Below are 11932 nucleotides of genomic sequence, written 5' to 3'. Positions count from 1 at the left end.
TATTAATATCTCTTCGCAAACTATCAATAGGAGTCATGCCCCTTACGGAAAGTAATATATATTTAAAATAAACGCAGAAGGCATTAAAAAGCTTTAAAACATGCACGAAACCCTTAAGATAGGGTAAAAAACCTCAAATTTGTCAGTTTATGACATGACCTTGACCTTGATCTTTGTCAAGGTCTTTGGTCCTCGATGTCATTACAAAAGACTCGTTGTGTCTAGGACATTTTGTTTAAGAGTTACGCCTAATAATTTCTTTTAGTAAGCAGTCAATGGGGGTTATGCCCTTAACATAATGGTCAAATCAATACAGTCATATATGAGATAACTCTTATAAGGTAAATAGTATGCTTTGGTGTCCCTACCAAGAAAGGTTTTATTAACCTTATAGTTGGTTACAAAGATCATTTTGATATGTCGAGTACTTTTTTGACTTTTGACTTTGAAATTTGGCAGAGGAAAAAGAATAATAATAATAACATGAACATGAAGAAACAAAAGAAATACAGTAAGGTCTTTCCATTAAGAAAGGAAAGGCCTTAATAACAATGATAATAATAATAATAATAACAATAATCAGAAGAAGAAGAAGAAGAAGAAGAAGAAGAAGAAGAAGAAGAAGAAGAAGAAGAAGAAAAAGAAGAAGAAGAAGAAGAAGAAGAAGAAGAAGAAGAAGAAGAAGAAGAAGAAGAGGAAGAAGAAATACAGTAAGGTCTTTCGTTATAGTGAAAGGAAAGACCTTTTAAATTATCAAGAATTTCAAAATATTTTCCAAACGCATATTTCAAATATTTTTAGAATATATTTAAGAATATAACGTTCTCAAAAATGTTTGTATACAGAGCCGAGAAAAACAAAAATAAAAGTAACAGTTTGTTGTGTTGTACATCTATGATATATGTGTACACAATTTTCCAGCTGGATCCCAATTATTGACACGTTAACCAATTATACATTGTCTGTTTGGGTTGCTCAACATATCGGATCTTTCCACAACTGGCATACAAGTGGGAGATTTAGCCGGCTATTTTCGTCGGGAAATACTTGTACCAAGTCAGGAATATAACTATTTTCTATTTGTCCCGTTGATTGAAACAGTCGAGCATTTGATTTGTCAGGTTTTATGGAATATACTGAACTCAAAATTTATACCAGTTATGAACATTAACAAAAAAAAACAAATGAAAGCATTTTTTTATTCCTTTAAAACACATTTTTCTACATAATATATCTATTTACTACAGTTTTTCTCAGAATAATACAATCAAAAACTATTTACTGTAAACCAACCTATTTTCGAAGTCAATTTTTTTTTTCGCGCTTAGTCCTTCCTTGCCGACGTCGAGACGATTTATTTGCGATTTTAGATATTTTTTGTTATAAAAGAAGATCCAATGTTCTGATATTGGCGGCAATTTATATTCGCGTTATATTTTTACATGCGAGAGTCGCAAAAATTCATTGTTGGGGAAAATAATTTGGTTTTCAGTATTTCTTTAAATTGTATACATTACTAATTGTACGCATTCTAGAATCCACAAAGGCATGCAATATGGCCCTGAAAACTATAAATACTGTTGGTATTGATATATCAGTATATATGAACGGAAAAATGCATATAGTATTTGGAAGCAATATGAATCTACTTTCCAAACGTAAATTTATCAGAAGTATTCTAAAATTATCTCCTTTTCTTTGGCCAATTGTAAATCCGACGATATAGAAGTAGATTGTTGGTTTGCTTCTGAATGTAAATTAAATCAATTATTTGTTATCGATAAATATGCATTACTTATAATTAGCTAACATTAAAGTTTTGGTTTTTTGCAAATGCATTTCCTTGTACAAAAATATGCAGCACTTATGCATTATAAACCAATATTCAAACAGAAAAAATACTGTCTACCGACAATCAATTGTTCTATTGTGTAACACACATGCCTTGATTTTTTTAAATAGTTAAAAGGCTTGTAAAAACCTGTAAAAAGAATTAAAAAGTTACAAATATGCATATTTTTCAGTAAGTTCAATTCAGAATGACAAATTAATTGATTCCATCACCTTGCTTAATGCTTGTATCAGCATCTAAGATATAAAAATACAATTATTTAAGTCTGTATTGGTCAAGCGAAAAATAGATTTTATTGCATTGTTTTCAAAAAATTATTTTTATTTAGCAAAATTTCATATTAAGCCAATTACTGATGAAGAAATCAATAAGTTTAATCTTAAATCCAAAACATTAAAGGTTCACATAATTGTTGTACTGAAAATAGTAGTTTACTTGAAATCTCAATACCAATAGCATTCTCCAGGAACGATAGCACATCTTTAAATATTTTGTATATCTAGCAGGTATCTATATCAGACAAAATGTACATAACATGCAGGTCAATACGATGCATAGTAAAATAGCACAAGACGAGGTATATTTAAGATATATCTCCCACAGTCTACATTCTTTCAAGGAACATAAATGTCTGACTTTTTTTTCTTTTTTCTATAATATTGTGAATAAAATTGTACTGTAACAATTTGAAATGACAATTATTCTAAATAATTTAATAGGGTATAAAATTGAGAATGGAAATGGGGAATGTGTCAAAGAGACAACAACCCGACCATAGAACAGACAACAGCAGAAGGTCACCAACAGGTCTTCAATGCAGCGAGAAATTCCCGCACCCGGAGGCGTCCTTCAGCTGGCCCCTAAACAAATATATATACTAGTTCAGTGATAATGAACGCCATACTAAACTCCAAATTGTACACAAGAAACTAAAATTAAAAATAATACAAGACTAACAAAGGCTATACATATATGAAACCCTCTGAGTACTGAAAACATTATTTGGTCTATCAATATGACAAATAGTATTTAATTATTTCTTTACAGCTTCAAACGTCTGCCATTAGATATATATATATATAGATATATATATTTTGCAATCAGCATCTTTCATATTTCATTGTAAAACAATTGACAAGTACATTCTCAAAAAATCTTAAAATTATAAAATAATGATTTGAAGAGCATTATCTGTAAAATTCAAATCAATAGTCGATAAAAACAGGATGAACGACTAATGGATTGCAATCAAGTTACTTGAAAACATATGAAATGAACAAAAAGACCGTATACCTCATTACTGAAAGTTTTAATAAAACTTATATATAAGAAATATATTCTGTTAACCTTAACTGAAGGGACATAATCATTGCAATCCATCGGAATTATTGTGTTGTGATTGTTTTTAACTATATGCTCATATTTGCATAGCATACTTGTATTTGATTTCATATGAGTCATAATAAAACATTGATGCACTGACTATGACAGATTAACTCCAGATGTAAGGCGGTTTATTCCTAAATCCAAATCTACCCATTTACATTATCAATGATTACCAATATAACAAATGATATCATTTAAACATAGTTGTATATATTTTGATATATGTAATTATTTTTTAATTAATTTTACAAAATTGTAGTTTGTTTTTTTTTTCTTAGATTTAGAAAATCCACGTGTTTATTTAATTTCACAACTAGAAATCGTTATGGTCAGTCTTGGAGCTGGCATGTCAGTAACTGCTAGTAGTCCTTTGTTCATTTATGTATCATTGTCATTTTGCTTAGTTTCTTTTGTTACTTATTCTGACATCGGACTCGGACTTCTTTTAAACTGAGTTTTACTGTGCGTATTGCTATGTGTTTCTTTATTCTACATTAGCTAGAGGTATAGGGGAGGGTTGAGATCTCACTAAACATGTTTAACCCCGCCACATTTTTGCGCCTGTCCCAAGTCAGTTCCTCTGGCCTTTGGTAGTCTAGTATGTTTTTTTTTTTATTTTAGTTCATTTATATGTTTTGGAGTTTAGTGTGACGTCCATTTTCACTGAACTAGCACACAATTTTATTTAGGGGCCAGCTGAGGACCACCTCCGGGTGCGGAATTTTCTCGCTGCATTGAAGACCCATTGGTGGCCTTCGGCTGTTTTCTTCTCTTTGGTAGGATTGTTGTCGCTTTGACATGTTCCCCATTTCCATTCTCAATTTTATTGGAACTTATCATAGACTGATGAATGAACAATATGAGCTATTCAAAAATTATACACGAGGAAGAATAAATCTCAAAAATATAATCACAAAAATAACTATGGTACAATTATTCAAATTTATCACAATCATAAAAACAAAAATAAAACCGAAAGAATACGCTGTAATTCACCAAGAAGATAGATATGGTAAAACATTTCAAAAAAAATAAAAATAAGCTGCCGTCTTTCATCTGGATTTTCTGTGTAAACAAAACATAATATTATATAATGATTATTTAAGGAAATATGAAGTTGAACGTACACTAGTGAATAATTGAAATATTACATCATTTTTAAAACTGTATCCTGAGCAAAAAAAAAACTATAATAATTTAAAATGATCGATAAAAACTAAATTGTATCCAGAATTTTAAGAGATCAAGTGTTCAATGATGCCATTTAATCTTTAACGAAAAATAATTAGTCATTTAAGAATATAGTACAACCCATAAATAGAAAAAAAAAATATGTGTAAAGAAAAATTAACCAGAGAACCCGACAATACATCAAAATGTAAAACAACACATATCATTAATGTCATAGATACAGTTTGTTAGGGGTGATTACAAGCTTGTGATCCAGTATAACCATATGTCTATTGTTGAAAACCGTACATTGATCTGTAGATGTTTTCTTGGGTTGCTGTTTAATATCCTTATATCTTTAGCTATATTTTTTTTCTCCTATTGTAAGCAAAAAGAAAAATAACAACAACAAAAAAACTACAAGGAAAATTCAAAATGGAAAGGTTTTCTTGGGTTGCTGTTTAATATCCTTTTATCTTTAGTTATATTGTTTTTCTTTACATATTGTTAGCAAAAAGAAAAATAACAAAAAAAAAAAAAAAAACTCCAGAGAAAATTCAAAACGGAAAGTCCTTCATCAAATGGCAAATTCAAAAGCTCAAACATTTTGATCTCTTGAACTCATAAATTGTAAAGTATTCATATTCTATATAATGAAATGCTTCGCTGAGCGCAGCCTGATACGACCGCAGAGGTCGAACCCTGAACAGTTGGTACAAATTTGGACACAATATTCAAGCTTGATACTGTCTGAATTTGGATTGTGATCAAATTTTTGACATAATATAGATTTCTGACACAAAATAAATGTGGTCAAAGATCTTACAAATCTATTGCGCAATACTGTGCAATTGAAGATTTCTTCTTGAAACTTTTCAAAAATTCTAAATTTGAAAAAAACAATATGAATCCTCTAAAAAAAATTGGGAAAAAAAATCCCCCCCCAACTTTTTAAAACCCCACTTGGAGCAATAACCCCAAAATTCGATCCCAGCCTTTCCTTTGTAGTATGGAACCTTGTAGTACAATTTCAGAGAGATCCATACACTTAAACACAAGTTATTGTCTGGAAACTAGAAAAATGCTTGTTTTTTACCCTTTTTGGCCCCTAATTCCTACATATTTGGGCAATTAAACCCAAACTCAATCCTAGCCTTCCTTTTGTGATATGGAACCTTGTGGTACAATGTCAGTGAGATCCATACACTTACACACAAGTTATTGTCTGGAAACTAGAAAAATGCTTGTTTTTGGCCCTTTTTTTGGCCCTTAATTCCAAAACTGTTGGCCCCAAAACCCCTTAAACAAATCCCAACCTTCTACTTGTGGTATTAAACATTGTCGTACAATTTCAGAGCAATCGAAATACTTATACACAAGTTATTATCCTGAAACTAGAAAAATGCTTGTTTTTGGGCCCTTTTGGGCCCCTAATTCCTAAACAGTTGGGACCATCATCCTCAAAATCAATCCCAACCTTCCTTTTGTGGTATTGAACCTTCTTAAAAAATTTCATAGAGATCCATTCACTTAAACTTAACTTATTGTCCGGAAACCAATGTGTCTTAGGACGACGACGCAGACGAAGACGACGACATCATACCATTATACGATCCCAAAAAATGTTTTGTGGTCGTATAAAAACGTCCAATAGATTTTAACAAAACGCCAACCCGTCTATAATAAGTAAAAACAAAATGTAAGATACCGATTATAGTGTGGTAGACCGTTGTCTGTCATATACAGTTTGGGCTTACAATTTTTTTAAACTTTTTAGAAACTGTAAAATTTTTCAAGTGAAATTTTGAATGCTTTGATAATAATATCTATATATTTTATCAATTGATATCAAACACAAAGACATTTACATAATTTTCTTCGTTTGACTTATTTTACTATTTTTGACAATTTTAAGGTAAACATAATGGTTATTTTATCGACCCCTTCTTTTTAACCCCAAAACACAATCATAGCACTGCAAATAGTATTTGTCGTTCTGGTATTTTACGGTTGTTTTTATTTACTTCTTTTGCAATGACTGTAAAAAATATGTGTGCCAAAATGTCATTTACTAAGATTCCAACTCCCTCAGGCAAAGGTAACCTTAGATGGATTAGCTTTAATTTTTATATACCATTCGGTCATTTGGCTCTTCAACTGTTTATATTCTTTTACATACTTGATGTTCAAATATTGGAATTTGACCGTTCCTGGTGAAGGTAAATCCAGAAGGGCTCTTCGGACGCATGATATGTGTACTGTAAAGTGTTGTTTTCATCTTTTTGTACATATATAAACTGAAAATACAATCTATCGTGTATTAACTGGAAAGAAATGAAGTTTATGTGTGAGAGACGAATAATAAGAAGGTACGGTTTTGACTGTCTGGTCGTCTTCAATGGGTATATCGTACTTGCTTACTCTCTTGTTGACATCTGTAAGTATATCAAGCAAATGGTTCCTAAAAAGATATAAATAAAGATAAAAAAGGCAAATTAATTTTGCTACAGAAGCAAAGTAAAACTGACAGGTTGATAGCAACAAAAAAAGATTTATAAGAGCGAGAACTTTGCCATAAATTAAATCACATCAAATGTATTATATATCATGATTAGTACTGATATAACTTTAATTTATCATTTGAACTTCATCTGCTCGATTTATCTCATAGGTTTCAGGTTGGACTAGACAAGATGAGTTTCTTGACATCAAAAAGCGGAAACACGTTTCACTACAAGAAAGACGAGTCAAAATATATTATTTTGACGTCTTTTAAGGAAACGAGCGTTGCAAATGTTTACCTTATACAATCTTTTTGTATTTGATCACATAACGCCTGTATGAAATACGACCCATTATTAGGATCTCTGTATGATGAACACCCTGGCGCTGTGGAAAACGCTAATAAGAAATCGCTTTCGTCAGGAATGACCTCTTCAACAGTATCATCTTCGTCTATTTCCACAGCTATGACATCATTTCGGGCTTTCGCTGCTGGTCTTGGAGCTGCCTTGCCTAAATAAAGATTCTATGAATTACACTTATTTATCTTTTACAGACCTGATGTAATTAAAAGTGTAATAAGAATTGTAATGTCCTGTAATTAAGTACAAATTCAAAGTAATATGTAACTGGGTATATATTCAATTACATGTAATGTTAAGTAATGAATTACATTACCTTTTTGTCATGTAATCATGAAATATTTTTTCAATTACTTGCAATAACATTGGAGTGTTTGTTTGAAATTTTAAAACATTTTTTTTTTATTTCATTTAGTATGCACTTGGAATTCTGTTCTATACTTTGATTGTTCACAATTACTATGTTGTAAAAAATTAAAAATAGTATTGGTAAATACTACAAATTGTAAAAATAGCAATATACATTTAGTTTTTCCTTGCGAACTAAGTAATACATTTGATTAATTTTAACTGTTAGGTAAGTAATCCAACGCATTCTCCCAATGTGAAATACTGTTTTTTTTTTGTATATAGGATATCGAGAAAAAAAACTTATGAATCGGTATTCATGGAATATAAAATAAAATGCTTCGCTGGGCGCAGCTTGATACGACCGCAGAGGTCGAACCCTGAACAGTTGGGACAAGTATGGACACAACATTCAAGCTTGATACAGCTCTGAATTTGGATTGTGATTAAATATTTGACACATCATAGGTTTCTGACACAGAAAGAATGTGGTCTAAGAACTTGAATTTTTTTAATTTACCTATTATGGTCCAATGTCCAAAATCTAAATACATGGTTAGATTCAGCATATCAAAGAACCCCATATATTCAATTCTTGTTGAAATAAAAAAAAGTTTAATTTTGGACCCCAACTTGGACAAACTTGAAAACTGGACCCATAATCAAAAATCTAAACACATGTTTAGATTCAGCATATCAAAGAACCCCAAGAATTCAATTTTTGTTGAAATCAAATAAAATTTAATTTTGGACCCCAATTTGGACCAACATGAAAACTGGGCCAAAAATCTAAAATCTCAATACATGTTTAGATTCAGCATATCAAAGAACCCCATATATTCAATTTTTGTTGAAATCAAACAAAGTTTAATTTTGGACCCCAACTTGGACCAACTTAAAAATTGGGCCCATAATCAAAAATCTAAACACATGGTTAGATTCAGTATATCAAAGAACCCCATATATTCATTTTTTGTTGTAATCAAACAAAGTTTAATTTTGGACCCCAATTTGGACCAACTTGAAAACTGGGCCAAAAATCAAAAATCTAAATACATGTTAAGATTCAGCATATCCAAGAACCCCATATATTCAATTTTTGTTAAAATCAAACAAAGTTTAATTTTGGACCCTTTGGACCTTAATGTAGACCAATTTGAAAACTGGACCCAAAATTAAAAATCTAAATACACGGTTAGATTCGGCATAACAAATAAATAAATGTGGTCAAAGATTTTACAAATCTAATGCGCCATACTGTGCAATTAAAGATTACTTCTTGGAATTTTTCAATATTTGAAATTTGAAAAAAAAAAAGATTTGAAGAATAATTCTTTTTAATTTCTGAAATCTGAAATGAGAAAAAATTGACCCCCCACAATTTCTTTTTACCCCCCCAACTTTTTCCCCCAAAAAATTCTTTCCCTCAAGATATGGTCATAATCTCAATTCAAATTTCCAATGGAGTTTGCAACCATAATTACCCATTTAAATTTACCATAGTGCTAACTTAATCTATTTTATAATATAATTTAAAATATAGTGTCAAATCTTTCATATAGATTTTTTTTTTAAAAAAAAGATGCAACATTTGCAGATATTTTTACTGGTCTTCCTTTATAAATATGCATTTCTTTAAACATAATTTAAAAGCAGTGTAGGGGAAGTAATCAAAACGTTGTATTTGAATTACCTCCCTTACACTGTTTTAAATTATCTTAATTGGTCATTAACCATTACTTTATACATGATTTAAAAGCAGTGTAAGGGAGATAATTTCAATGATGTATTTGATTTATCTCCCTTACACTCCTTTAAATTATGTTTTGTACTAAAGTATTTGTCCATTAACCAGGACAACCTTGTTTTTCCCCCTTTTTTGCCCCTAATTCCTAAACGGTTTGAGCCATAACCCCCCAAAGCAAATCCTAACCATCCCTTTGTGGTATGGAAACTTGTAGTATAATTTCAGAGAGATCCATACACCGTTCCACAGTTATTGTCTGGAAACTAGAAAATGCTTATTTTTTGCCCCTTTTTGGCCCCTAATTCCTTAACTGTTGGTACCATAACCCCCCAAATCAATCCCCACCTTCCTTTTGTGGTATTTCACCTTATGGTAAAATTGCAAAGAGATCCATTCACTTAAACTAAAGTTAGAGTGCGAAAACCAATGTATCTTCGGACGACGACGACGACGACGACGACGACGACGACGCCAACGTCATACCAATATACGTCCGCAAAAATTTTTTGCGGTCGCAAAAAAAGCACTTCAAGAAAGGCATCAAAGTCATTAAATATGTGGGGCAAACTCAATAAAATGCTCCGCAGGGCGCAGCTTGATACGACCGCAGAGGTCGAACCCTGAACAGTTGGGGCAAGTATGGACACAACATTCAAGCTTGATACAGCTTTGCATTTGGATTGTGATTAAATATTTGACACAGCATAGGTTTCTGACACAGAATGAATGTGGTCTAAGAACTTAAAAATTTTAAATTGGACATTCACCTATTATGGTCCAATATCCAAAATCTAAATACATGGTTAGATTCAGCATATCAAAGAACCCCAAGAATTCTATTTTTGATGAAATCAAACAAAGTTAAATTTTGGACCCTTTTGACCTCAATGTGGATAAAGTTGATAACGGGGCCCAAAAATCAAAAATCTAAATACATGGTTAGATTCAGCATATCAAAGAACCCCATATATTCAATTTTTGTTGAAATCAAACAAAGTTTAATTTTGGACCCTTTGGACCTTAATATAGACCAATTTGAAAAACGGAACCAAAAATTAAGAATCTAAATACACGGTTAGATTCGGCATATCAAAGAACCCCAATAATTCAATTTTTGATGAAATCAAACAAAGTTTAATTTTGGACCCTTTGGACCTCAATGTGGACCAATTTAAAAACGGGGCCCAAAATCCAAAAACTAAATACACGGTTAGATTCAGCATATTAAAGAACCCCAAGAATTCAAGAATAAAACCCCATTGAAATTGATCAAGAAATAAGCAATTTATAGGAAGTATCTTCTTTTGCACAATACTGTGCAATTAAATATTTCTTGCTATTGCGCAATACTGTACAATTGACAATTTCTTGCTATTGCGCAATATTGTGCTATTAGATATTTCTTGCTATTGCGCAATACTGTGCAATTGAAGATTTCTTGCTATTGCGCAATACTGTGCAATTGAAGATTTCTTGCTATTGTGCAATACTGTGCAATTGAAAATTTCTTGCTATTGCACAATACTTATTATATAATAATTTACACATCCTGTTTGGTGTGCATCTCCTACCATATCATTATTATTTGCTTTTAAATAGAAATCAGAAATAACCAACTTAAAATGGAAAATTAAAAAAAAAAAAAAAAAAGGAAAAACAAAAAAATCCCCCCCCCCCAATTTTTTGAACCCCCTTATGATTCATCACCCCCAAACTCAATCCCAGCCTTCCCTTTGTGGTATGGTACCTTGCAGTACAATTTCAGAGAGATCCATACACTTGAACACAAGTTATTGTCTGGAAACTAGAAAAATGTGTTTTTTGGCCCCTTTTTGGCCCCAAATTCCTAAACGTTTAAGGCAATTACCCCAAAACTCAAACCCAGCTTTCCCTTTGTGATATGGAACCTTGTAGTGCAATTTCAGAAAGATCCATACACTTACACACAAGTTATTGTCCTGAAACTAGAAAATGCTTGTTTTTGCCCCTTTTTGGCCCCTAATTCCTTAAATATTGAGGCAATTACCCCCATCATCAATCCCAGCCTTCCCTTTGTGGTATGGTACCTTGCAGGACAATTTCAGAGAGATCCATACACTAACACACAAGTTATGTCTCGAAGTTACAAAAATGCTTATTTTTGGCCCCTTTTTGGCCCCTAATTCCTTAACTTTTGGTACCATAACCCCCAAAATCAATCCCAACCTTTCTTTTGTGATATTGAACCTTGTGGTAAAATTTCATAGAGATCCATTCACTTAAACTAAAGTTAGAGTGCGAAAACCAATGTGTCTTCGGACGACGCAGGACGACGCCGGACGACGAAGACAACGACGACGACGACGACGCCAACGTCATACCAATATACGACCACAAAAATTTGTTTGCGGTCGTATAAAAACAGATGTCTTTAAAACATGTTTGATGTTTGATGTGATGATGATTAAATGTTACCAAATAGAAAAACAGTGGCAGCAAAATTGTCCTTGCCCTGTATGCCAATTTGCATAACAAGGACTAACATAGCAATTAGAAGCATACAATTACATTATAGCCTATACAAGT

At 31.8% G+C, this 11932-nt stretch overlaps 1 protein-coding gene across 5 annotated transcripts in view; it reads right to left on the bottom strand.

The window, feature by feature from the left end:
- Positions 1 to 3642: 3642 nt before the first annotated feature.
- Positions 3643 to 11932, bottom strand: part of LOC127718982 (caspase-3-like) — a 40137-nt gene continuing 31847 nt past the window's right edge. For all 5 annotated transcript variants that reach the window (XM_052225058.1, XM_052225062.1, XM_052225061.1 and 2 more), the window contains 2 exons: positions 7210 to 7423; positions 3643 to 6869 (listed from right to left, as the gene is read on the bottom strand). In XM_052225058.1, coding sequence (XP_052081018.1) covers positions 6719 to 6869; positions 7210 to 7423 — 365 coding nt within the window. In that variant the 3' untranslated portion in view covers positions 3643 to 6718. The remainder of the gene's footprint in view (positions 6870 to 7209; positions 7424 to 11932) is intronic.

Source organism: Mytilus californianus, unplaced genomic scaffold (assembly GCF_021869535.1).
Source record: "Mytilus californianus isolate M0D057914Y unplaced genomic scaffold, xbMytCali1.0.p SCAF_10, whole genome shotgun sequence".
Taxonomy (NCBI): domain Eukaryota; kingdom Metazoa; phylum Mollusca; class Bivalvia; order Mytilida; family Mytilidae; genus Mytilus; species Mytilus californianus.
This window is presented reverse-complemented; position numbering and strand designations above follow the sequence as displayed.